Source organism: Hesperophylax consimilis, chromosome 22 (assembly GCF_061612785.1).
Source record: "Hesperophylax consimilis isolate HC1 chromosome 22, BYU_Hcon_1.0, whole genome shotgun sequence".
Lineage (NCBI taxonomy): Eukaryota > Metazoa > Arthropoda > Insecta > Trichoptera > Limnephilidae > Hesperophylax > Hesperophylax consimilis.
In genome coordinates this window covers 13,849,075-13,875,858 of record NC_142857.1, presented here as the reverse complement: position 1 = coordinate 13,875,858, position 26,784 = coordinate 13,849,075, and the positions used below count along the sequence as shown (strand labels likewise).

General features: G+C 34.9%; 1 protein-coding gene across 2 annotated transcripts in view; it reads left to right on the top strand.

The window, feature by feature from the left end:
• The window catches only part of galene (potassium two pore domain channel subfamily K member galene), a 340,051-nt gene extending 323,991 nt beyond the window's left edge, over nt 1–16,060 (top strand). For both annotated transcript variants that reach the window (XM_089645485.1, XM_089645484.1), the window contains 3 exons: nt 4,006–4,213; nt 12,590–12,705; nt 13,471–16,060. In XM_089645485.1, coding sequence (XP_089501611.1) covers nt 4,006–4,213; nt 12,590–12,705; nt 13,471–13,818 — 672 coding nt within the window. In that variant the 3' untranslated portion in view covers nt 13,819–16,060. The remainder of the gene's footprint in view (nt 1–4,005; nt 4,214–12,589; nt 12,706–13,470) is intronic.
• The last annotated feature ends 10,724 nt before the right edge of the window (nt 16,061–26,784 follow it).

Sequence of the window (26,784 nt, the reverse complement as noted above, 5' to 3'; positions counted from 1 at the left end):
AGTAATTGGGGAAAGCGACCACCATAAACAGATAAGAAATCTGTCAAGTATTCCACCGAGAACCCTCTCCCAGGAGGATAAGATGCGAATAACTAGAGAAGAGATGGATACTATAATTAAGGGTTTGGGTACTAAGAAGGCACCTGGGCATGACAGAATCGACGGTATAATCGTGAAGAAAGTATGGCTCTATGCCCAGGAGGAGTTCCTGCAGGTCATGGAGACGTGTTTGCGAAGAGGAATTTTCCCTTCGGTATGGAAGAGGGGTATGCTCAAGATTATACCAAAGGGATCTGACAAACCACGCTCTGATGTCAAAGCGTACCGTCCGATAACACTGCTGCCGATAATGGGTAAGGTACTGGAAAAAATAATCAGAGAACGCCTGCGCCGAACACTCACCCCTCCCACCCCGTGTCAGTTCGGTTTTGTTCCCGGTAAATCTACAGAGCATGCCCTTATGCATGCGCTTGAATGGGTGAAGGTTCGACCTTAGAAGTATGTCGTGGGGATCTTTCTTGATATCACAGGTGCCTTCGATCATGCGTGGTGGCCGATGATGCTCAACAAACTCAAAAGTAGAAGCTGACCTCCGTGGCTTTTTTAAAATTTGCTCAGACTTTTTCAATAATAGAACCATAATCCTCACCTTTGGGGACTTTGTCATCGAACGTGAGGTGGACATGGGTTGCCCACAGGGATCAGTTCTGGCTCCTGAATTTTGGAACATAAAGTTTGATGACTCTTCCAGGTTACCCTTGCCTGCGGGATGCATTACGGTCGACTACGCTGATGACAAGTTTTTCTTGGTTGCGGGGAACAGTAGGAGAGAGCTTGAACGAAAGGCAGGTGAAGGTTTAAACATGATCCTCCAATGGGGAGAGAGAAATAGACTCTAAACTTCGCTCCCCAAAAAACCATGGGTCTCCTGATGAAAGGTTTTCGCAGCAGAGAGAGAAACCCAATCATCAAAATGGGAGACTCCAAAATCAAGTTCGCAGAGACAGCAAAATATCTTGGAGTTACTCTAGATCGATTGTCCTCCTTCTTAGCCCACGTTAAGAAAGTCTCCACCGAGGCCCAGGCCCTTTTTCTGAAGCTGAGGAGAATCTCCACTACGGAATGGGGATTGAGGACACCAGCGATCCGTCTCCTATACAGGGGGTTTTTGTGGCGCAAGTCACTTACGCCGCCTGCGTCTGGGAACATCGTCTGGATAATGCCCTTATACTCTTGGCTCTCAAGAGGGGCCAGCAAACTCCCTTGTTGGCACTTTCTAGAGCCTATAAAACAGTCGCTTTGGACGCACTTCCAGTGTTGGCAGGTGTCCTGCCAATCGATCTAGAGATTAGGGAAGTACTTACAAAGAAAAAGCTGACTGGGGGCCTTCCGGCCAATCACCTCGGTGTAATTACTACACCAGGCGGTGCCGGGACCCTACCCAATCGACTTAAACAAATGCGAGAGCTGTCACTCAAAGAGTGGCAATCTCGGTGGGATAGGTCGAATGTGGGAAGATGGACCTTCTCCTTCTTCCCATCAATTAAACTCAGAATGGAAGAGACTTTCATCAAACCAGACCACTATATGGTTCAACTGTTGTCCGGACATGAGGAATTCAGGGGGAGACTTTCACAGACTCTCCCTGTCACCCCATCCCAACTGCGCCTGTGGCAATACGGACCAAGCCGCCGAGCACATTCTGTGGCACTGCGAGATAATGACGGATGTGAGGGATGAATTACTGAGAGGCCTAGATGTAATCAAGAGACCGGTTTGGAACGCCGATCTCGTTTCGAACAAGATAAATTTCGAATGTCTGAGGAAGTATGTTAAGTCATGGGTTGAGAGATGGTCAGCTTTGAGAGTCGCTGACTAGAGTAAAATCAATCATAACCTGGTGTACTTGCTCCTGACTTCCTTGACCATGATTTGTATACTTTTTTACACCCTCGCCAGATTTTGCTGATAATTGTTTTTTTTTTATTTTTATTATAACACAAATAACATTGTTTACATCACTTTATTTCGATACAAAATCTCAACATGTTTCATGAACCAAGTTCACTTCATCAGGAGCACAAGTATACTAAAGTTATAATTAAAATTAGGTCTAGAAAGAAGAGGTAGAAGGAGCGGGGAGGGGTAAGAGTGGGGGAGGGTTATTCAAAATACGAATTAAAATGTCATTAGACGGGAAAGACCGGGTAATTGGGAAAATATTTAAAATGGGGTTTAAAATTTTTTTTCGTTTATTAATAATATCTGCTTTCATATTCACGTGTTTTCTTATTTCTAGGATTTCAAAATTATTGATTTGAGATACCTTGTAACCAGAATGTAGTATTTTCAGAATGTAGGTTACAAGGTATCTCAAATCAATAATTTTGAAATCCTAGAAATAAGAAAACACGTGAATATGAAAGCAGATATTATTAATAAACGAAAAAAATTTTTAAACCCCATTTTAAATATTTTCCCAATTACCCGGTCTTTCCCGTCTAATGACATTTTAATTCGTATTTTGAATAACCCTCCCCCACTCTTACCCCTCCCCGCTCCTTCTACCTCTTCTTTCTAGACCTAATTTTAATTATAACTTTAGTATACTTGTGCTCCTGATGAAGTGAACTTGGTTCATGAAACATGTTGAGATTTTGTATCGAAATAAAGTGATGTAAACAATGTTATTTGTGTTTTAATAAAAAATAAATAATGCCATCACAAAGTGAAAAGCAGTTAGAAGAAGTTTTCTTCGAAAAAAAAAAAAAAAAAATTGACAATTGTTCTTCACCCAGCTCAGATGATAAACACCAGACCCAGGAGCAGCAGCTCCCATCTTTATGGATATCTTGGAATGACAAATAATAATATTTTTTCTTTTTTTTTTTTTTTTGCTATGGAAATTGTAGCTTCTACTAATTCTCCGCTCTTTCATACTTTTGTTTTATTTTTGCTTCATAATTTTCTTTATAGTTTCCTCACATTTCTCTTCTGCTTTATTTTCTTATATTTTGTTATTCAGGTTATACACCCATATAAAAGACACCTTTAGGGGCAACACGAGTCCGGGATGAAACTAAACATCAATGTTCTGTCAATGTCCATTTTCCCCACAAGGGGGTGGATAAACCTCGTCCCGTCATACGGCCAACGGACAGACCCTGGAAACAGGATATCCACAAACCTACCGCGCCTCCCCCGAGGACAGTAGCAGGTTTGTGGGATGGCCCCGCCTCCGACGACTCGACGCATCTCTCCCTAGGGTCTTCGGGTATCCACTCCCCCAGCTCCCAGTTACACTTTCTTCAGGGCACCACCGAAAAATTGGCTAAGGGGAGCGGTCCCCTGACTTCGTAACCGATCAACCCAATCACCAACTGACTCGCCTCGGGACCGCCGAGAAGAATGTGGATTATTCCTCTCCGGACCAGCACCAGATGTTTTTCGTTTATACTTTTGTTTTCTCTAAATTACTATGCACATACTATGTAGACAAACAGCCTACACCAGTGTTTTTATTTTTGTATTTATTTTTCTCCCCTTCTACTAACATAGAAACAGAGGCAAGTACTCTACTAAAAAACTAACATTAAACACAGTAAGCACTTGCAGACTGCTTTCCTAACAACGTATGCGGGGACATTCGAGGTTTAGCTTCGTTCTTATTAAATGTAGAGTAGTTCTTAACAAAAAATTAGCGTCTTTGCAAGAGCCCTGAAGGGGTAACCATAAGTTACCTATACCGGGGCGGGTAAGTGGTGGGATCCTCGAATGTACAGTTTTTTGCTTCATTTGTGGATTACTTAATGCAGTTTACCAAACATTCAAATATTCAAGTTGTTAGAATAAAGCCAGGATTTTGCCGATTTAATTGTAATGCGCCCTCATTTGTGGTTGTAACCACATTAACGTTTTATGTATCACAAAGAGAGCTTGCAATTAAGTTTTCAATTGTATTAAAAACGTGGAAAAACGTGCTAACCTCTTTCACTAATCTTTAAGGGAATCATAAGACAATTGGACGATCGTGGGCCCAGAAGTGACAGGGACAGAAGAACCCGTCAGACAAGAGATAGGTATGAGAGAGACAGCGATGACGACAACGACGTCAGCCCCTACTGCGATGATGATGAACCGGACAACTACATAAGTGAGACGGAGCTAGCAGCACAGAGGGCGGCTAGACAAAGGAAGAGGGAGAGAGCTCACGGTAAGCACACTTGATAAAATAATATGTTTGTTTTAAATTATGTTGGTCCTGGATACCTAGAACATTCGATCGATAAAAAGTTTTATTAATAATCTTGGTAACATGTAATTGTTCATGAGCAGATAACCATCGAACAAGCAACAGTTCACAACTACTAATATCTGCAGCGTGCTCGGAAATGATGACAAGTTATCGACATTATAGATAAATCATTTATCGATCGACGGTGCTAGTCACTCTGGAATCTCCTTCCACGTTGACGTACACGAGATTCACCAATATACTGTCCACAGTCAGGTAACCTAAAGTTGGGCTTCTTGAAACTTTTTTTTTCTGCGGCGTGTTGTTAAGAAGCTTTTTGGTTCGGCAAGCGTGTTGCTACAGCTTTTTTGCTGTCACAGTATTGTCCAGCAGAGCCATTTCAATATACATTATAAGTTCCGCTTTTTTGACGACTCTTTTGATAGTTTTGGCAATCTATAAAAGCGGTAAGTTTACGGAAAAATACCACATTATATACGGAATAATCATAACTTGATCTTAACTTAACCACATTTTATTAAATAATTTTCTTTATTAATTTTAAAGATACAAATGAACATATAAACCATATAAAAGTTTTTTTTAATTTTTTTTTTTCATTCAATGATGATTGTGATTACACCGTTTTTGAGCAAACGATTGTTTCAAAAAGGCGGAGAGAAAAAGTAAAAAATGTTATTGACAGTCACAGCATAAATAAGAAAAAAAGTAAGAAAAGAAAAATTATAAGATTAGTTATATAATAATAATTTGATAATTTTTACAGCGCCGTTTTTGTGAAAAATCACGTCAAAGGCCAAATTACCCATAGCTAGATAAAATGAAATGAAGACGAAAAACGAAAGCCATTTTTTTACATTAGCTTCACACAGTAGACCCTGATGAAAAGAACCACCAGGGCCTGTGTCATCTTTGGGTATGCTGTATGGAGGATATGGAGAGCATTTTTAGGGAAAGGAAGGAGATGAAGTTCTGGAAAGAAAAACAGTACGAGTGGTGGGTAGGAATCTGGATATCAATGTATCCAGGAGTGATGGACGTATACATCCATTCCTCCCACTGCAGTGTAAGGCGATGGGTCGAAAGAGTCTCGCTGGAGATATCAAAAGATCTCCTTCAACCAGTCTCTCGATCCGGCCCACCACGCAGTAGGTGGCATTTTCATCAGGAACCAAATTATACACAATATGTAATCATCACCAGGATTATTCATACTTTCTATCATCACCAGGAACCAAATCATGTACAGTAAATTACCGTGGCATACTCACCGGGGTCTAAATCATGTGCAGCAAATTACCGTAACATCATCACCAGGAACCAAATCATTTACAGTAAATTACCGTGGCATACTCACCGGGGACTAAATCATGTGCAGTAAATTACCGTAGCATCATCACCAGGAACCAAATCATTTACAGTAAATTACCGTGGCATACTCACCGGGGACTAAATCATGTGCAGTAAATTACCGTAGCATCATCACCAGGAACCAAATCATGCCGCTAAGACCTAGATAAAACATCACCCCACGAACCCAAGCACCCCTGCTAAGACACCAAAGGTAGCAAATCATTCGGGGCGACCTATGGTAGGGGTATTGGTTATCCAATAAATGGATCCCGGGGCAGCGGTATCCATACCCACCTCCCATAACGCGGTGGCCTCGTTATGAAATGTGCACAGCTTTATACTTCAATAGGAGCATATTAAAAACATCAGATAGCTGAAATATATCAGCAAAAGAGTTACCAACGGTGTATATGTTTACAGCTATAGTTTAATTTGTTACAAAATATAAATTCTCTCTTCGTTGAGCAATCATTATTCAAGATAAATGGTATCAGCCTTTGTGATGGACTTGTTTCCATAAATATCTTTAACCCAGGCATAAATTCAGTAAATTCTAATTTTCACCTGCCCCTTTTTACCTAAAAAGTACCGTAAAAAGTAATTTAGCATATTGTATTTACGTGGCCCCTGAGTTTGCAGGAATGTATGCACCCACTCAGTTAACTAACCGACAACATCAATACTGAACCAGACTCGAAATAGATATTAAAATTAGAAAATGTCTCAAGGCCCAATTTGTCAATGCGCCGTCTGAACCGCAGTCAGATTGATTTATTGTTTGGCTTAAGCTGGGAGAAGATTCATTTTCGAGTCATTCAGAATCTTCATTCTATTCGGTTTATTGCTGAGCTGTTTCCATCTTGTGGGTCCACTTTTTAGACAAATAATGCATTGCAATTATAATTATAATTCAGCAAATCAACCTACTATAAAAAAATGAATAATTATTAACCATCTTAAAAACTGATATTTATCGATTCCCTTTAGCCGGGAGACCTATCGGCCTTCTTAAATAGCGGCATAGTTTTGTAGTTGGAGGCTCACTTAATTTGGTATCCGCTTTACTCACTGCACTACCTACACGGGCGGTAACAATAAAGTGCCGGTGGCATCACGAACAGCGCGGCGGACACAACCGTTGCGTGTGGCAGTTGCCACGAAGATGTCGTCTCCCACCCGGTATGCCACTTGAAGTCCCGAAAGCCCCTAAAAGATAGGTGGAAACTTGTGTGGCAAACGGCCAACGCGGGAAATGCCCATCTCATACAGGACCCCACCGAGAGACCGCCTGGGTTCTCATTGCCTCGCAAAACCTGGTCCGCCATCAATAGGTTAAGGTGCTCCCATAGCCGATGTGCCCACATGATGCAAAGATGGGGCTTTAAAGAGTCGGCAATGTGTGAATGTGGTGCGGTGCAGACCACCGAACATGTGATCAACGAATCCCGCTCCATTCATTCCCCGGCGGGATTGATGAGGTCCACATGGCGACGCCTGAGTCCCTAGACTGGCTCGAAGACCTAGGTATCCCCCTCTAACCCCCCCACCATACGAAAGAAGAAGAAGAATCATAAAACCTTAACATCTTTCTACAATTACAATGATGATTATATCACGTTTACATTGATACCTGTTTATGTCAAACTTGTAGGAACAGGAGAACTGTTCAGTTTTGGATCGGATATAATCTGATTTTGAAATAACAACCAACACGTATGTTAGAAACATTGGACTCAGGTTCAAAAACAAATCCAAAAAGAAACTGTTAATACAACATTTAAGCAAAAAAGCTTATTATATTATGGTACTAAACTCTACCACAAAATCCCACTCTCATTAAAAATACAAAAACATATTATAACATTTAAATTTTAAATAAAAAAGCTGGTTACAAAACAAAGGGAGATCAGATATAGAAAATCTACTGACATCAAATACAGACTGAAACCAAAACCATTCAAACGCAATAAACAAAACCAAGTAATATATTTATAATCACTTCATATTTTCAATACTACCATTTTTTTATAATATGAAAACAAAATCCTCAGCACGGGAGATCCCAGTGAAGATATCATTACCACAGGATTGATGGCTGTTCGTATGGGAATGTTGGAAGGAGAATTGTCAACATTAAAAAGTGTAACGGATACTCAGTCTATTGTTACTAACCCGACAAATACTTCATCTTCAATAAATGATTTGCTCGCAGAGGCCGAGGAAAGAAAAACCCGGTCAAAGAACATTATTTTATTTAATGTTCCCGAAAGTATTTCAGAATCAACAACAACAATTATTAAAATGGACAGCGATAAAGTAGTTTCAGCAATTAGTGATATAAATAATGAATTAATACCGAGTGTGGTTAAGTCGTACAGACTTGGTGTAAAAAAGTCCAACAAAATTAGACCGATTAAGGTCAAATTCAATGACTCTGTCTCGGCTCGTGAGGTTTTGACCAGGAACGCAAAACTGAAAAACGGTATAAAGGCCAGTAACGACCAAACACCATTGCAGAGGACTCAACTTCTAGATTTACGCCAACAACTCGAGACGAGGAAGAACAACGGTGAAACCAATATAACTATCAAATATGTGAACTCTGTACCTAAAATTATTGAATGTGCGCCAAAAAACTGAAACAACAAAAAATAAAATGCTACTACCAAAATGTGAGAGGGATCCGCACTAAACTTCCCATGTTGCTGACTTCGGCGGCAACTATCAGCAGTGATATCTTCATTTTAACCGAAACATGGCTCGACTCAGGAATCAATTCTGCCGAATTAGGCTTCCCTAATTTCAACATCTACCGTATGGATAGGAATTCTAAAACAAGTGCCAAAACGAGAGGAGGTGGTGTAGCCATTGCTATCTCAAAAAATCTCAGTTCTTCAAAAATATCCACAAAAAACACATCCATCGAGCAACTATTTGTCAATGTGAACACTTCTAGAGGTAAAATAATAGTGGGATGTGCATACTTACCTCCGAATTCTGATGTCCAAAGCTACAGCAATCACTGCGACGAGGTTGAATCAATTTGTGCTAAATATCCTAATACTAAACTACTTCTAGTTGGTGATTACAATCTGCCACATTATGATTGGTGTAATATGAATTCTGTCAATTCTTGTTCTAATGTTAATATTCGTGTTATTAGAGATATGGCACTGTTCTTAGGTCTAACACAGTGTAATAATGTTCATAATATAGGAGGTCGTACGTTGGATTTGGCACTGTCAAATGTGTCTGACATCTGTGTTGTGAGAAGTACCGAAATTCTATTACCTGTCGATGTTTACCATCCACCACTAGAAATATGCATGTCTAATCTTAAACCAATTCCTATCGTAAAAAAGGTAGTAGAAACTCGAAATTTCAAAAAAGCTGACTATGTTAAAATTTCAAATTTCCTTAAACAGACTGACTGGTCATTCTTTGATAGCGACGATGATATTAATGTACACCTTAAAAAATTTTACTTCATCGTTAATTCTGCAATTGAACAATTTGTTCCTTTAACGACTTACAGAGAAACTCTATACCCTAAATGGTTCTCAAAAGACCTGATAGACTTAATTTACCTCAAAAAATTATCTCATAAGAGATTCAAACAAAGTCGCCTGGCCATCGATTATACTGCGTTTCAAAAATTGAGGGCAGAGTGCAATAAGCTCTCCGCAAAATGTTACAAAAATTACATTAGTGATGTCGAAGGCTCTATCATGGACGACTCAAATTTCTTTTGGAAATATGTTAAATCCCAAAAAGAAAATGGTACTTACATACCTAGTAGTGTGTCATTCGATTCTAAATTATCCCAAAATCTTCAGGAAACTGTTAATCTTTTTGATGATTTTTTTAGCGGCGTTTACATTAATGCAAGTGAAGACAGCAATATTTCGTGCTTTGATTTGGTTGAAACTCTTGATATATCTGACTGTAATGTAACCATAGACGATATTATATCTAAGCTGAAGAGTCTTGATTCCCGAAAATCCGCAGGACCTGATAATGTTCCGCCCAGGTTTTTAGTAAATTGTATGCATACATTGTCATATCCTATTCATAAGTTATTTACAAAGTCACTCTCATCAGGTGTATTCCCGGACCTTTGGAAGTTTAGTCTTTTAACGCCCATTTTCAAAAAAGGTAATAAGAGCGAAGTAACAAATTATAGGCCAATATGTATAATGTCTACTTTACCCAAACTTTTTGAAAGCCTAGTACTAGATAAGTTGATATCCCGAATCAATCGAACCATCTCTCCCCTTCAACATGGATTCATTAAAGGTAGATCTACTCTTACCAATTTGATATTGTACACGAATGATATTGTTAATGCCCTTAATGCATCACATCAAACTGATTCCATATATACTGACTTCAGTAAGGCATTTGATAAAGTAAACCACAAAATATTATTACGTAAACTAAAATTGTTGGGAATAAGAGGGAGTATGTTGGAATGGTTTAAGAGTTATCTATTAGGAAGGTACTTAGCAGTCAAGATTGATTCGTTTACTTCTTATACATTTGCTGCCTCGAGCGGAGTACCACAGGGATCTCACTTGGGCCCAATATTATTTTGTTTGTTTATCAATGATATTGTTAATATTTTTACTAATGTTAAAGTCCTGTTATTTGCCGACGATCTGAAGATATACAGAATAATCAAAGACGATGACGATCGCGCAATTTTGCAGTTGAACCTTAATAAACTATGTGCGTGGTGTTCTGTCAATGATTTGCAACTAAATTTAGGTAAATGCCAGATTATCAGTTTTTACAAAGGCAAAAATCCACTTAATTTTTCCTATTTTATGAATGGTGCTAATCTTCTTCGTGTATCACAGATTCGTGATCTTGGTGTTATATTCCACGAGAGTCTACAGTTTAACGAACACATCGATGAAATAACAAGCGATGCGATGAGAATACTAGGTTTTATTTTGAGAATGGGAGCAAATTTTAAAAGTATGTCAACATTAAAACATCTGTATTGCTCGTTAGTACGAAGCAAATTAGAATACAATTCCACCGTATGGTCACCGTACTACAAGGTCCATTCTCAATCATTAGAAAAGGTACAAAATAAATTCCTTCGGTACATTAATTTTAAAATGAAAATTCCAATCGAATTTATAAATTACAATAACTTGCTTGCTGAAACTAAACTTCTTAAATTATCTGATAGAAGAGTGTTAATTGATTTGCTATTTTTATTCAAAATTATTAAATCTTTAATTGACAGCCCTAATTTGTTGGAACTTATTTGCATTAATGTTCCTGCTAGGCAAACTCGCAGTAAAGATACTTTTAAATTTAACAAGAACCTCAACACTAATTATTCTATTTTTTCACCAATTCCTAGAATTCACAACCTTGCGAATAAATACTGTGAACTTATAGATATATTTGGTTTTGACAATTTTGTGAGCTTTAAAAGGCAACTTATTTCGATTCTATCGGCTAATAATTAACTTTTATAGCTTTAATAATTTTATTACATCTTCTCCCATTCGAAACCTTTCAAGTAAATTATATCCATATTTGTTTGTTTTTTATTTGCTCTACTATACACTTATAATTGTATGCATATACCTACTAACTACTTTTTATACATAACACTATGTTCCATCTCAGATCTTATTATTTCTTATTCATGTCGATATTGCTAAATTCTATTAGTTTTTGCTTTTTACAGGTGCAACTCTTATTTTGTTATTTTTTTTTTTTTTTAAATCTCTGTTATAATGTTCTTTACCTCACGTGTAAGTTACACTCTAATTTATATTGGTTTATCGATTTGTTAAACACACAATTAATACTGGGTTTAAACACACCCACTTACTTACTTTTTATGTTGAACTTTCTTTTACTTACTATTTCATGCTTGGGTATATTTTATTTTATATTGAATCCATCTTATTAGTGTTTTGCTAATTTGCACAAAATTTTATTATATGTGTTGCTTTCTTACAATTAACTCCATTTATCTTCTTATGTTCAATTATTGTAATCAATGTAAATGTATATTTTCATGTAAAAGCCCATTAGGGCGTAAATAAAATAATAAATAAATAAATAAATCTATTTTTGAAGGTTATGCTTTTATTTCCTTGGTAACGAAAAAGATATATTTATTTAACAGCTATGATGGTATGTAGGTATTAAGGTAAGAACATACTAGGACCACGTACGCAACGTATGCAGTACTACATTCCCAGGCGGACGTGCATTGTCCACATGTCCAACGCATTTTTAAATCTTAGTGTCGCAATATTCAATAGATTTTACGCTATAAATCAATAAATAATGTTCTTTGTTCGTCTCGCACTTTAACAAAAAAACGAGCAATAAATGTCAATAAACGCCGAACGTCATAACTAACGTAAACGTAAAAAAAAAACATTGAAAAGACTTTCGTCACCGCCATATTTCTTTCCCGCTTCCCACGCGGGTCGGAATAGCACATATCGGCTTTGCGTGTGGAGCAGAGGATTGCATTGCATGTGACAAGTACGTTCCTAAAACTTCCATTTTACTGAAAATGAATTGTAAGTTTTTCAGATATCTTAATGCGTTGCTTATGTTGCATACATGTTCCTAGTGTATGCTTGCCTTTATATTCGAATACATGCAACGATAGACACAAAACTTCTTCACAATTAAATGATTCGATTCAGATTGAATTACTATTACACTTATGAGAATACTCTGTAGCAAAGTCGCTAAATATAGTAAATACATTTAATTTACTATAAATAATGGTACTTCTTGCTGATTCACCTTTGAGGACAATTACTCTAAGCGAGTTAACATCTCTTCGCTATTATTTGGCATTTGAACTTGAGAGTTGTCTCGACTTGTTATTTTGAGGGGCATCTCTGCGGTGTCTGTTTGTCTCCTTTTTATTATTTGCCAGTTGAACATAAAAGGATTCTCCTTTAAGGTTCATTTTATTTATTTGTTTAGCTCCCAGCGCGAGGATAATGTCTCCCATGGGCATCTCGGTTCATAGACAGGCGAAGTACATGGATGACTATGATACTGATGCGTATGAGGATGGGTATTACCAGCCTAAGAATCAGGTGAGATTTTAAAGTTGTTTATTAAATAGTAGCACCCTAATATAACATACATTTTATCAATGCAACATTAACATATACTTTTAGATTAATTCACATTTGTCGTAAATATTACTGTAAGGAAACGTTTATCTAAATGTATGAAAGATACAACCGAGTACGAATGAGGCAGCATGATTGTGAATCTGCAATAAACGCGAATGATTACTGCGTTATCCATCTTTGTTACATTATCTTGTAGTACGAATAATAACAATTTATAATCTATCCACATGAATTATTTATTACCTTCCGACAAGAAATTTTCTTGAAGATCGAAAGCCATCGAAGCAATCACTACAATTATCTTTCTTTATTATTTAAATATTTATTTATTAAATTACGTTTAAAAAACAAAGGTAATTGATTAGACGATCCAACAATAAATAAATTATTACCGAACGCACACTAAAAATTGATATTAAAATTTTAATTGTGTCACTGTTCAGATCTGTCCCAATTTGGTTGTTCGTCTTTTTGTTAGTATTCGACGTCTTTGATGGGCATTTTTAATCAGTTAAATTATGTTGTTTTCCAGATCTAACTAGTCCCAATTTGGCTATGCGCTTTTTTGGCAGAATACTTCTACGTCTACGCCGGGCATCTCTAATCACTTAAACTATGTTGCTTTCCAGATCAAACCTATCCCAATTTGGCTGTGCGTCTTTTTGATAGTATTCGACATCTTCGCCGGGTATTTCTAATCACTTAAATTATATTGCTTTCCAGATCAAACCAGTCCCAATTTGGCTATGCGTCTTTCTCGTAGTGTCCTACATCTTCGCCGGAGCGTTTCTCTTCTCGGAATGGGAAGACTGGCCGCTTTTGGATTCCGCGTATTTCTGCTTCATCACCCTCACCACTATCGGCTTCGGAGACTTCGTACCCGCCCAGGGGGTTAAGACCAACTCAGAGATATCAATAGCCCTGTGCTCATTGTATCTGCTGTTCGGTATCTCTTTACTGGCTATGTCCTTTAATCTTGTGCAGGAGGAAGTCATTGCTAATGTCAAATCTGTGGCTAAGAGGCTGGGTATTATCAAGCCGGAGTTAGGAGATGAAACCGATGATGATTGAGATGTTGTGATTTCTGAACGGAATTTGCTTTAAATTCAGATGAACGTTAGTTACCTACTGTACCAATAATAAATTATAATATTTCGCTATCTCCTATTAGATAAATAAAGATTAATCTTTCATATATGGAGTAAAAATTTTAGAATTTATCATTTCTTTGGAATTCAATATTACCCATCTAAAATATATGGTTAAAATAAGCAAGACTGTTTGAAGATACTTTACATAGCTTTCTGAATTAATTAAGGTCCATGAAATCCACAGCCAGTTAGACTATTTTCCTGAAAGCATGATTATAAGAGAAAAGATAAAGAAAGTTTTCACTATTTATTCTAAATATATTTTAAAGTATGCATCTTTGCCATTGCATTTAATATAGTGCTATTATGTAAGTATGAAAGTCAATATTAAAAACAAAAACAAGAAACTATGTAATTCGCTTGTTATATAAGATTAAGAAGTTACTATGGTTCAAAGTTTGAAAATAACATACTATAACTTTACTTTAGTGAAAGAGTGAATATTATAAAAAACGTTTTGCAATTAAATTTTCTTTATATGAACATAACTAACTAACTAACCATCACGCCGTTTCTTCGCAGGGGTATGCAGAGAGGACGGACCGCCAAACAATTCGGTCTTGACACACACTCTTAGCCTTGTTCACATTCATACATCGAGTAATACATAAACTTCTTATTATTCTGACTCTTGACATAGCCCGACACAACTATCTGATTCGCTTGATTCACACACATTCACATTTGCGTCATATAATCTACTTACACTTCTTTCTTCGCTCATTCGCTATACATGCCCAAACCATCTAAGCGTCCCATTCTTAATCTTACTTACTACGCTTACATATATGAACATTCTATACAAAAAATACATTGAATTTAGCAAAAAAACTTAGTAAATTTTTTTAGATAGAATCTTGTTGCTTTTATAATCAGCTTAACTAAGAGCAACAGGGTTTTCTATCTGTCGTTTCTTTTGTAAAGAATGTCTTCAAATGTTAGATAGTTCCATTACAATACGTTCCGAACACTCTCTTTGTCGTAAATAGTGTATTTATTTATCACGGTTTCAAGCATTTGGCAGATGGAACATTTTTTCCTAAGGGAATACGATCAAATTACAACGCAAATGAAACAATGTTGTTCCAAAAATAATTTATCTAGAACCGAGTTTTCCGTAAAATTTGAAAACGGAACCTTGTCCTAAAAATCAACATTACCCTTTTGATTTAAAACTAAGTTGCTTGTAAATTTCTAATTTAACCTTGTTGTTTGTCTTTTAAATGGAGCTTAGTTGCATAATTATCTGCTTACATCTAAGATGTAATTTTGGTCTATGGCTTACATACAAGAACTTGTTTTTTTAAAACCCTAGAATGTGATGAAAAACAGTCAAGTTTGACTAAAATTTCGGATGGAATCTTGTTGTTCCACGGACACGATGTGTGAACAGAATATACACATAACATCTATGTGAATGTGTAAAAAATACAGGTGATTTTAACTAGAAACCCAAGAGCAGGTAAAAGGTAAGCGCATTAATAGGTTAAACTGTTGAGATGTTTATTTATATGCGTCAGTTAAAAGACTTTTAAATGTGACTAAAATATACGATTACATCATTTATATGCCATACCTACTAATAAACACTGCAGTAGATACGTGTGACTAATATAAAAAAGTTATTAAAAGTTTTTACAAGAACAAGAAAGAACAGATAAAATTAGTTAGGAAAAATATTTAAGCTAATTGTACAAGAAAGAAAAAAATGTATGCAAATAAATATGTAAGAGTTCGTTTGTTCAAAATCTAAAATCTCCGAGTTCAGTTCTTCACCGATTGATTTGAAATTTTGACACAAACTTGCATTAGATATGCGTGTATTTTTATACCTAAATTATATAGATGTCACCTGTAACATTTAAAAACATGTTTTTTTAAGAACAACGCCATCTGTTGGACGTAAACGCAACACATGCTATTGTTTATCTATCTGCACAGACAAACTTCGCCACAGAAACGCGTGACGGGGTACAGCTAGTATAATTATCAAAATATCAAAATAATTTGAAAAAATCAAATATTAACCTGATGTAAATAAACTCGTGAAATTATTCTGGTTTAAGAAATAAAGGTTATTTACAAATCAATCAACGGTTCGTGCTCAAATTTTTAAGTATAATAATACAATTTTTATTTTAATAAAATTTATCTATGCGTTATTTTGAATTGTTTTAATTATGACCGCTACCTTTCCATGCGATGAAAAAACAACCAAGAATTTTGTAGGTACCAATTTTTATCGTGGTAAACTAAATGGGGTTGTGGTTGTCATTACAATATTTTCTTTGCATGAAACTTTAATTTTTTATATATGGTGATAATCTGGCTTGTAAATAGCACAGATCATCAGGGAATATTTTTAATTCCCTATGAAAAAAATGGATTGATCAATAAATTCACTCTGCAGGAGAAGACAACTTATAACCAGCCACCAAATACATATAAACAGAAAGACTCACCACGGAATAGCACTTGCAATTGAGTTTTTCTCTTTGATCTTCAAATTCGGCAGCCAAAACGGCAGATCAACACAAAATATATTTGAATTCGCACTATGAGATTTCAAGATCAACCAGCTCTCAAGAGAGTAGAATAAGGAAGTTGAGTGAAAAATATTTTGACTTATAAAAAATATGTTCATGTAGATCAAAAAATATCGATTCTAAATATATAAATATATTTCTATATTATTATTCTTAGAATTAGTTAAACGTTCTTGAAAAAACATTCAATAGCAATAGACTGTATACGCTCCACGATTGGTCGAAAGAATTCTGACGTCACATGTGTCGTGACTTGTACGTACAACGGATCACCTATGGTGCATCTCTTTCTATTACATGAGAGATGGTCGGTTTAGATGAGAGAGGTGTATAGGCCAAACGTTTATTTGGATTTGTCAAATATATGTACGTATTTGTTGTTATTATTATATGAAATGGATTTCTAAAGATACATATTCGTATAGTGCTTTATAATAATATGTTGTTTATTGCATATCTTAGAAGTTTTTATTATTATACATGTCACATAACATGTGATACAATTCAGTCCGCCGGCCGCCCAGAAAAGTCTCACAGTGAACTGGGCTGTAAACCGTTATTTTACTTTTGGTCTTTACTTTTCTGCGCGGTGGTCCCGAATTCGCGCGGGGCAAGTCAACAAATAGCGACGGCAATACCGTACAAGTACCGTACCGGGCGGGAAAAGCGAATATTCTAACTTAAAATATTAATTCAACTATGAAATCTTAATCAATTTTCTTTTTTTTTTAATAACCTCAATTCTAATAGACGGTTAACATTGGTAAAAAAATTACTGGAATTCCTTGTTGAAGAATTAAAAAATTTTCCATACAAAATGCTTAAGCGACGTGGTTTTCACTGTTCGAATGACGTCACACCCACACCCCGCCTCTTACCGCTCGGATTCCGCTCGTTTTGGCGGGCTTAGTAAAATTCAAACTTTGAGAATTAATTTAACTATGAAAACAAATTTAAAAAAAAAAATACTCGTATTTAAGTTTGAATGCGAACATTGATAAAAAAAATGGACTCAACTTCCTTATTATGAATGATGGTGAATCAGCACATTGTAATAATAAGCACTGCACATTATTGTGACAAAAAATATTTCGATCATTTTTGTCTTAAATAGACCTCTTTTGACAAATGATACAAACTGGATGAATCCATCTGATCAATGCAAAGGTGTCGGTAATCGGTTATCACTCACCTGCAGAGCAAAATCCATCCAAAAATGACCATAGATGTCTCTTTTGTCCATTATATATATAAAAAAATAATTAATTCAAATATGTTTATATTTTAAAAATTAATTCCAATATGTTTATATTTTAAAAATTAATTCACACTAATTTTAAATTTTAAATCGACTGCTTCTCCAATATATATAACATATTGATAACAATTAATACATATTGAAAGAAGTAAGTAAGATCATCAGTAAGGGTACAGCAGACAGAGGGTTAACATTAAGAAAATTGCAAAGTAATAACAAAGTATATATACCAACGGAACCGTCTTATGGCCATGTTTAACAGTATGTTATTCCGAATGATCTGCATAGGGGTAAATATATAATATATGTTTCAAGCTGTTAATTAATACCTCCCTTCCTAATTGAGTGTCGTTTTGAGTTTTATACATCATAAAATTTTAGAAATACTACCATACATATAAACTTTTAAATTATGAAAAAATGTATACAGAATAACAAATATAATGGTACTCGTAGTTGCAAAATTTAAAAAAAAGTATTTAACAAAAAATAAAATAAAATAAAATTTCATTTTGATTTTTAACACTGATTTTTATACAATATACCACATTATCAAATTAGTTTGAGGAAAAGTGTATTTTTAGTAATATTGTGTGACTTAATATTTAAAATCTAATTAAAACTCATTCACAAAAACAAATCAATGAGATTTACATATTTATTTTCTTTTTATTATTAGTACAATATTTTAATACTAATCTTATCAACTCAACTCATCTAATATAATTAAAAAAGGGTTTTTAAAACAAAAAAACAGGTACAAAATGCAATTAGTATAAAATGAAATAAGGTACTTAATACATTTGTTACAAGATAAACTGAGTACAAAGTTATTATATAAGGTATAAACTTCACTGAGTAAAAACTAGGTTTAAAATGCACGGAGTACAAACTTAGTACAAAATGCACTTAGTAGAAACTAGAAAAAGAAAGCACGTAGTATATACCAGATACGAAATGCACGAAGTACAAACTTGGTACAAAATACACATAGTTCGAAATAGGTACAAAATGCACTTAGAAGAAACTAGGTACAAGATAAGCTAAGTACAAAATGATTTAGGTATAAACTGCACTAAGTTCAAACTAGGTACAAAATGCACGTAGTAAAAACTAAGTACAAGCAGCACTTAGTTAAAACTAGGTACAAAATGCATTTGGTACAAGATAAACTAAGAACGAAATGATTAGGTATAAACTGCACATTGTAAACAATAGGTACAAAATTGGTACAAAATGCACGTAGTACAAACTAGGTACAAGAAAAACTAAGTACAAAATGAATTAGGCTTAAACTGCACTAACTACAAAATGCATGTAAAACAAACAAGGTACAAAATGCACGTAGTACAAATAAAGTAAAAATGCACAAAGTACAAACTAGGTACAAAATGCACATAGTAAAAACTAGGTACAAGATAAACAAAGTACAAAATGAATTAGGTATAAACTGCACTTTTGACAAACTATGTACAAAATGCATTTAGTTCAAATAAGATACAATTTGCAATTTTAAAATATAAACTAAGTTCAAAATGAACTAGGTACAAACAGCACTTAGAACAAACATGGTACAAAATGCATGAAATAAAAACTAGGTTTATAATGCACATTGTAGAAACTTGGTACAAAATGCACGTAGTAAGAACTAGGTACAAAATGTACGTAGTAAAAACTAGGTGCAAAATGAACATAGTATAAACTAGGTACAAAATGCATTTGGTTCAAGACAAACTAAATACAAAATGAATTAGGTATAAACTACACTTAGTAAAATTAGGAACAAAATGCACTCAGTTAAAACTAGTTTCATAATGCACGTAGTACAAGCTAGGTACAAAATGCTTTTTGTACGAAATGAACAAGGTACAAAAAGCACGTAGTACAAACAAGGTACAAGATAAACAAAGTACAAAAAGAATTAGGTATAAACTGCACATTGTTAACACTGGGTTCAAAATGCGCGTAGTACAAACTTGGTACAAAATACATGTAGTACAAACAAGGTACAAATGGAAATAGTACGAACTAAGTACAAAATGCGCAAAGTACAAACTAGGAACAAAATGCACGTAGTACAAACTAGGTACAAGATAAACAAAATACAAAATGAATTAGGTATAAACTGCACATTGTAAACACTAGGTACAAAATTCACGTAGTAAAAACTTGCTCTTAAATGCACGTAGTACAAACTAGGTACAAAATGCAGTTAGTACAAAGTCAGTAAAAAATTCACAGCATAAACTTGGTACAAAATGCAAGTAGAACAAACTAAGTACAAAATTCACTGAGTAAAAACTAGGTAAGAAATGCACGTAGTTCTAACTAGGTACAAGATAATCTAAGTACAAAATGAATAAGGTATAAACTGCACCTAGTACAAACAAAGTACAAAATGCAAATAGTACAAACGAGGTACAAAATGCACGTAGTACAAACTAAGTACAAAATTCACATAGTATAAACTAGTTTCAAAATGCAAGTAGTTCAAACTGAGTACAAAATGCACTGAGTAAAAACTAGGTAAGAAATGCACTTAGTACAAACTAGGTACAAAATGCACGTATTTCAAACTATGTACAAAATGAATAAAATACAAATTGAACTAGGTACACAATGCATTTTGTACAAGATAAACTAAGTACAAAATGAACTACGTACAAACTGCACTTAATACAAACTAAGAACAAAATTTACGTAGTACAAACTAGGTACAAAATGCATTTAGTACAAAATGTTTATCTTTCAAGTTATTATTTACTGAGGTAATTAGTTTTTATTTTCTGACAACACTGACAGTCGGTGAAGTAGATTCCTTGTTACCCAAATTCGCTGACAGGAGGGTCAGGAGGGGTTCATTTTTGTTGATTGTGGCAGTTGGCCTTTATGTAAATATTCATGTTTTTTGTTATTTCCAGTCATTCTTAACCAAATTTAATAATACAGCAGGGTCTGTGATAATATGGGGGGATCTATTTAAACCGGGTAGTAAATATATTATAATTTGCAAACTGAATGTATTGTAACATTTATAAAATAAACCAGTGTCTTCAAAACAACAAATCTTCTTACTGAAGGAAACCTACAAATTTAATACAAGGTACAAAATGAACCAGGTACAAAATGTATTTGGTTCATGATAAACTAAATATAAAATGAATTAGGTATAAACTAAACTTAGTAAAAACTAGGAACAAAATTAACGTTAAAGCTAGGTACAAATTACACGTAGTACAAACTAGGTTCAAAATGCATTTAGTAAAAACTAGGTAAAAAATGCACGTAGTACAAACTAAGTACAAAATGCGCTTAGTACAAAATTACCTAGTTACACAATGCATTTGATACAAACTAAGTTCAAAATGCACTTAGTATAAACTAGGTACAAAATGCATTTGGTATCAACTAGGTAAAATGCATTTGGTACAAACTAAGTACAAAATGCGCTTAGTTTAAACTAAGTACAAAATGCATTTGGTAAAAACTAGGTACAAAATGCATTTGGTACAAACTAACTACAAAATGTACGTACTACAAACTCTTGTACCAAAATGCACGTACTAAAAACTAGGTACAAAATGCACGTAGTGCAAACTAAGTACCAAATGCACTAAGTATAAACAAGGTAAAAAATGCACGTAGCACAAACAAAGTGCAAAATGCAGGTACTACAAACTTTGTACAAAATGCACATTTTACAAACTAAGTGCAAAATGCAATTAGTAGAAACTAGGTACACAATGCACGTTTTACATACTAAGTGCAAAATGTACGTACTACAAACTAAGTACAAAATGCAATTAGTAGAAACTAGGTACAATATTAAAGTAGTACAAACTAGGTACAAGATAAACTAAGTACAAAATGAACTAGGTACAAAATGCATTTGGTAAATGCATATATTCGTTGTAACCTCTCTCACTCTCTTTAGCATACATAAATGGCCCATGTGACAGATAGAGAAGGTACAATGCAACGCTCAACGGAAGTATTGAATAAATTAATGATTTTGTTTGTAACGTGGGAAGATATTTTTTTTATTTTATTCATTTCATAACTTTTGTACAATTTCATTCTTTTGATCGTAAGAAAACTACTTTTTGGTATCATGGGTAATGATATTGCGGATGCTTTGGCAAAACAAGAAGCGTCCAACCCTGTTGTTACCCACGTAAACCAAATTCCCCTATCTGACATTTTTTACATCATCAAAGATAGATCCCGCAATGTTTGGTCGGAGTATTGGCACATTGCTAGTCAATCCAAGGGAGCCTGCTATGCCTCAATACAAAGGACTATTCCATCAAAACCGTGGTTTCAGCAATTCCCTCATTTTTCCAAAAAAGAAATTTCTTCACTCATTCGAATGAGGATCGGACATTGTTCCGTTCCTTCCCATATTTTTAAAATTCACGTCATTGACTCCCCAGATTGTACATTCTGTGGTCTAGAAGTGGGAACTTGAGATCACATATTTTTTGGCTGTCCCTCTCTAAACAAATAACCTCTCTTCCATCAAGCCTTATCTAAAATTGCCTCCCCTCCATTCAACATCTCATCTCTTCTAAGTCTGAACTCGACTCCAATTTTCATTATAATTTTGAAATTTGCCTATTTAAATAAAATTAATATTTAAACTCACCTTTCATTTCTCAATAATTTTAAATGATGGCCAAGAACGCCCTTGAAGGGTGAAAGCCAGAAATAATGAAAAAAAACTACTTTTTTTACGATATCCTAATATAATATCTTTTAAATAATATCGTAAGGCAAGAAAATCATAAAGCAATTAGTGGACGATCGTGTGCCCATCGTCCAGCAGAGCATGACACGGACAGGACGAGGAGCCAGTCCCTGGATGATAAGAGAGGCAGCGAGACGGAACTAGCGGCGGATATTTTGGCCAGACAAAGAAAGAGAACTTGTAAAACAATTATTGATTTATTTAAGTTTTGATAATTTGTGGTTGATGTATTTTTGGATAAGAAATCTGAAATGAATAAAAAAATAAAATTTTCTTTAAAAAAAATTACATCTCGACAACATCACCACCTACCCAAAACTATCCTATGTTTCAAGCTGGAACTAACCATACACATTCACAAAATTTCATTGAAATCGGTTTGGCGGTTTCGGAAATTAGCGTGTACGAACACAGTGACACGTGATTTTTATATATCATAGGCATAAACACACCTTAAAGCACACTACATTATGGAATATCCCTGGTTTTTGTTAGTATTAGTATTGTATACATTGAATTAGTTTGAGGAAATATTTCATTGGTTTCTCAGCTAAGTAAATAACACATGTCGTAACCAACCTTTTTGTGAACTGTTTATTTCCTTAAAATAAAATAAATACGTAATATAATAATATGTAACTCGCTATTGAATTATCGCGATTAATTTTTTGGGTACTACGCCGTGTTACGTTACTATTTTTTTCTTTCTTTATCTAGATACCGTGTTGCTGGATTTTATGTTACTTATTTATAAAGTCCGTTTTCCGTATTTCATTTTCTCTTGTAAATTTTTCAAATTATTTTCACATAATTTTCCATACGTAATTTTAAATCATTTATGAAAAAATGTACTACGTGGTATGTAAAAGATCTGTAGCGATGCTACGAAAATTTTCTGGAACGATCGCCGATTCAAAACGCATTGTAGCGGGAATGCTCTAGACAAAATGCGAGCGTTCAGCGTTCCTATCTAGAGTTCTGAAATGTTTTCGATGCACTGGGGCGGCTATATAATGTGGCGCATCGAGAAGTACTTAGTCACTAATTAATTTATCAGCTTTACGAGTGACCGACAATGCGAGCGCTGCGACTGCTTGCTGCATACTGAAGTGGTCGACACCGACCGCCGGTTTCCCCGCGTCACGTCCCGCTCTTTCTTCACCACACCGCTACAGGATCTACTCACCTATAACCGGCTCTGCACGGACTGCAATTAATTATGGACTCCTTGGGATCACATCAGCGCCCTGGCCCCAGCCATCGTTCCAGGCCAGCGCTGACCTCACGCGTCTAGACCCTGCGACCACTTCCTCGTCGGCTTGCACCTCCCACTCATCTGCCAACCAGGTCCATCACACTTTCGGCTACCACGTTCAAACTGGAGTATCCGGAAAACTTCACTTCTTCACCAGTGCTGAAAACATCCATGAGTCCGATCTCCACCAACGCGGTGCGCGGTAAGCTACTCACTGACCCGCGCCTCCTCCACTCCACCTCCGTCATCGCCGTATACACATAGTATCATCCTCATCGGTCCCAGTCATCTCGCAACTGCGCAACTCAACTGACTCGAAATAAACGCTTTGACACATCATCTTTCATTGTCTCCTCACCAGCCTTCTTGTATTATTCGTCAATTGATCACAAAAGACTTCTCGTTTATAGGTGGGTTTATTGTATTTGCTTAGCTCCCGCTAGGATAATGTCTCCCGCGGGCTTCTCGGTCCATAAGCAGGACAGATACATAGATGGCTATGATGCTGATGACTATGATGCTGATGACTATGATGCTGATGACTATGATGCTGATGACCATGATGCTGATGACTATGATACTGATGCCTATGAAAATTATGATGCTGGGTTTTACCAGCATAAGAATCAGATGAGATTTTAACTTTCCCGTTGTCAACAGGATATCCAAGATCTCCAAAATAAATTTACTATCTTTCATAAAACTTGAACCTTAAGTATTTGAATCACCTCCCGACGTTAGTTTACCCCAGCACGGAGAAAATTGAGTAGGGCTAATTTATTTAAATCCTGTTAAAAACGTAATTGCAATCCATTTCCTAGTAAAATATTTAAAATAAATAAATATTCCATTCAGAATATATCGGGACACGTGTGAGCAGGTGCGTTTTTCCTGAAAAATGTAGTGATAAAATGCAAAAATGTTTTATTATTAACAAGTGTTCTGAAATCCTAATAAAAATTTCGTGTTTTACCGACCGTTTGTTAGGAAACTTTTCAATTCATTCGTTAAAGGCCTGCAGTCCCGTTTTTAACATAAATACGAATTTGACCAGATTTTTAATAAATTAACAATATTTTATTTCAGTTAGTTTTCTCTATGTGGACGACACCTTGTTTATACCAAGTTGTATTTTTTTCTAATCACTTATACCTTACACCTTGTTGCTTTTCAGGTCAAACCTCTCCAAATTTGGCTGCGCGTCATTTTGTTAGTGTCGTACATCTCCACCGGGGCATTTATCGCCTGCTCTTTCATTGATTTCCTGTCTGCCCAAGAGCTGAAAATCAATTGCGAGGTATCCATTAACCTGTGTTTGCTGTACATGCTGGCTTAGATGTTTTATCTCATGCAGGATGAGGTCATTACTAGTGCTAAGTCAGTGGCTAACTTGACCACAGACCTGGCACGAGTAATGACTGAGAGACTTGGTAACATTATGTCGGGTTTGGAAGATGAGATCGTTGGTGATCGAAAGTTTGGAAAATAAAGAACTTTGGTTACTGTTTCTACACTTGGTATCATGAATTAATTATTTCACTTCAGTACTTATCTTGTAGGTACCACAAAAAACTATGATAATTTATTTAAAAACTACGAACTAGTTAGAAACTACAAACGCAGTTTTAACTAACCTCCTGCGTATTTTTGTGATTTTAGTATACGGTTTATCGGTTTATCAGTGGAATACTTTTGTTAATTTTACTGCACACACTAAAATCAACACATAACAGTCATTCTATTTCTTTTGTACTAAATTTATTTATAAATTCAAGCCCGGCTGGGCTTTTTATATGTTATTTTTTTACTAAGAACATCTAAATAATAACAACAAAATAAATAAAAAACATAAGCAATTAAAATCAAAAACAAAGTCAAAAAGAAAATAGAAGACATAATAAAACACAACCTCTTAAACAAAAACAATGTCAAAATGAAATCAAGTGGAATCTAGACACTCCACCATGCCAGATGAAAAAATATAATACTAGGAAAATTACAAAACTTTGGTAAGATAAACAGAGCTACATAGTTTCTATAGTTAAATTATATTAAATTTGATATTTTTCTTTCTGAAATAAATTGGGTAATGACTTGTTTATATTTGGTGAATGATGTGTTGAATATATCAACAACATCTTTATAGTAATTACCCAAATTTTGTATACGGCCGACAGGGGTATAGAATTGAGATTCTGTGTTGGAGTTCATAACAGAACGGTGGATAATACCTTGATGTTGGTTTGCGAGGTATACGTAAAGAAATCAAATATAATAGTTCAGGGTTGTCAATTATTGAATTTACGATTTTAAATAAACATTTTAGGGCCTTAACTATTCTACGTTCTGATAATTTTAATAAATTGAGTTGACATTGTAGATAATCAAAGTTGACGTATTCACTTGTAATACCCATTCTTAAATTAATAAATCTTAAGAATTTTTTTTTGAATTCTTTCTATCATGAGTGAATGACTAGCGTAACTAGGTGCCCACCACACTGTCGAGTTGTACTCAATTTGATTCCTAACCAATGACATATACAAATTTGTATAGGTTTGAATGTTTTTAAATCGGTTGCAAATTCTTATAACAAAACCCAACATTTTCAAAGCTTTATTTAATGTAATTTCAATATGGTATTTAAATTTCAGTTTTTGGTCAAAGTTTACACCTAAATCATTCACGTCGGTTACAGCGGTTAGAACTACATCATTGATGGAGTAATCATAAATAATTGGAATTTTTATTCTATGAAATCTCATAATTAGACATTTGTTTATATTTAATGGTAGATACTTAATAATAATAATGAAATAATATAATTACTAAAAATTATAATATAATCAATAGATATATATATATATATATATATATATATATATATATATATATATATATATATATATATATATATATATATATATTTACCTAGAAATTTAGGAGGTAGAGGTATAGTCAAAATAACTTCTTTGAAACATAATCAGGTAGAAACGCTAAGAACTTTTTTCCATAGGAAAGCTCATAGCTCAGAAATGCACAAAATAATTTGCAAGGCAGATAGAAATATTACACCTTTA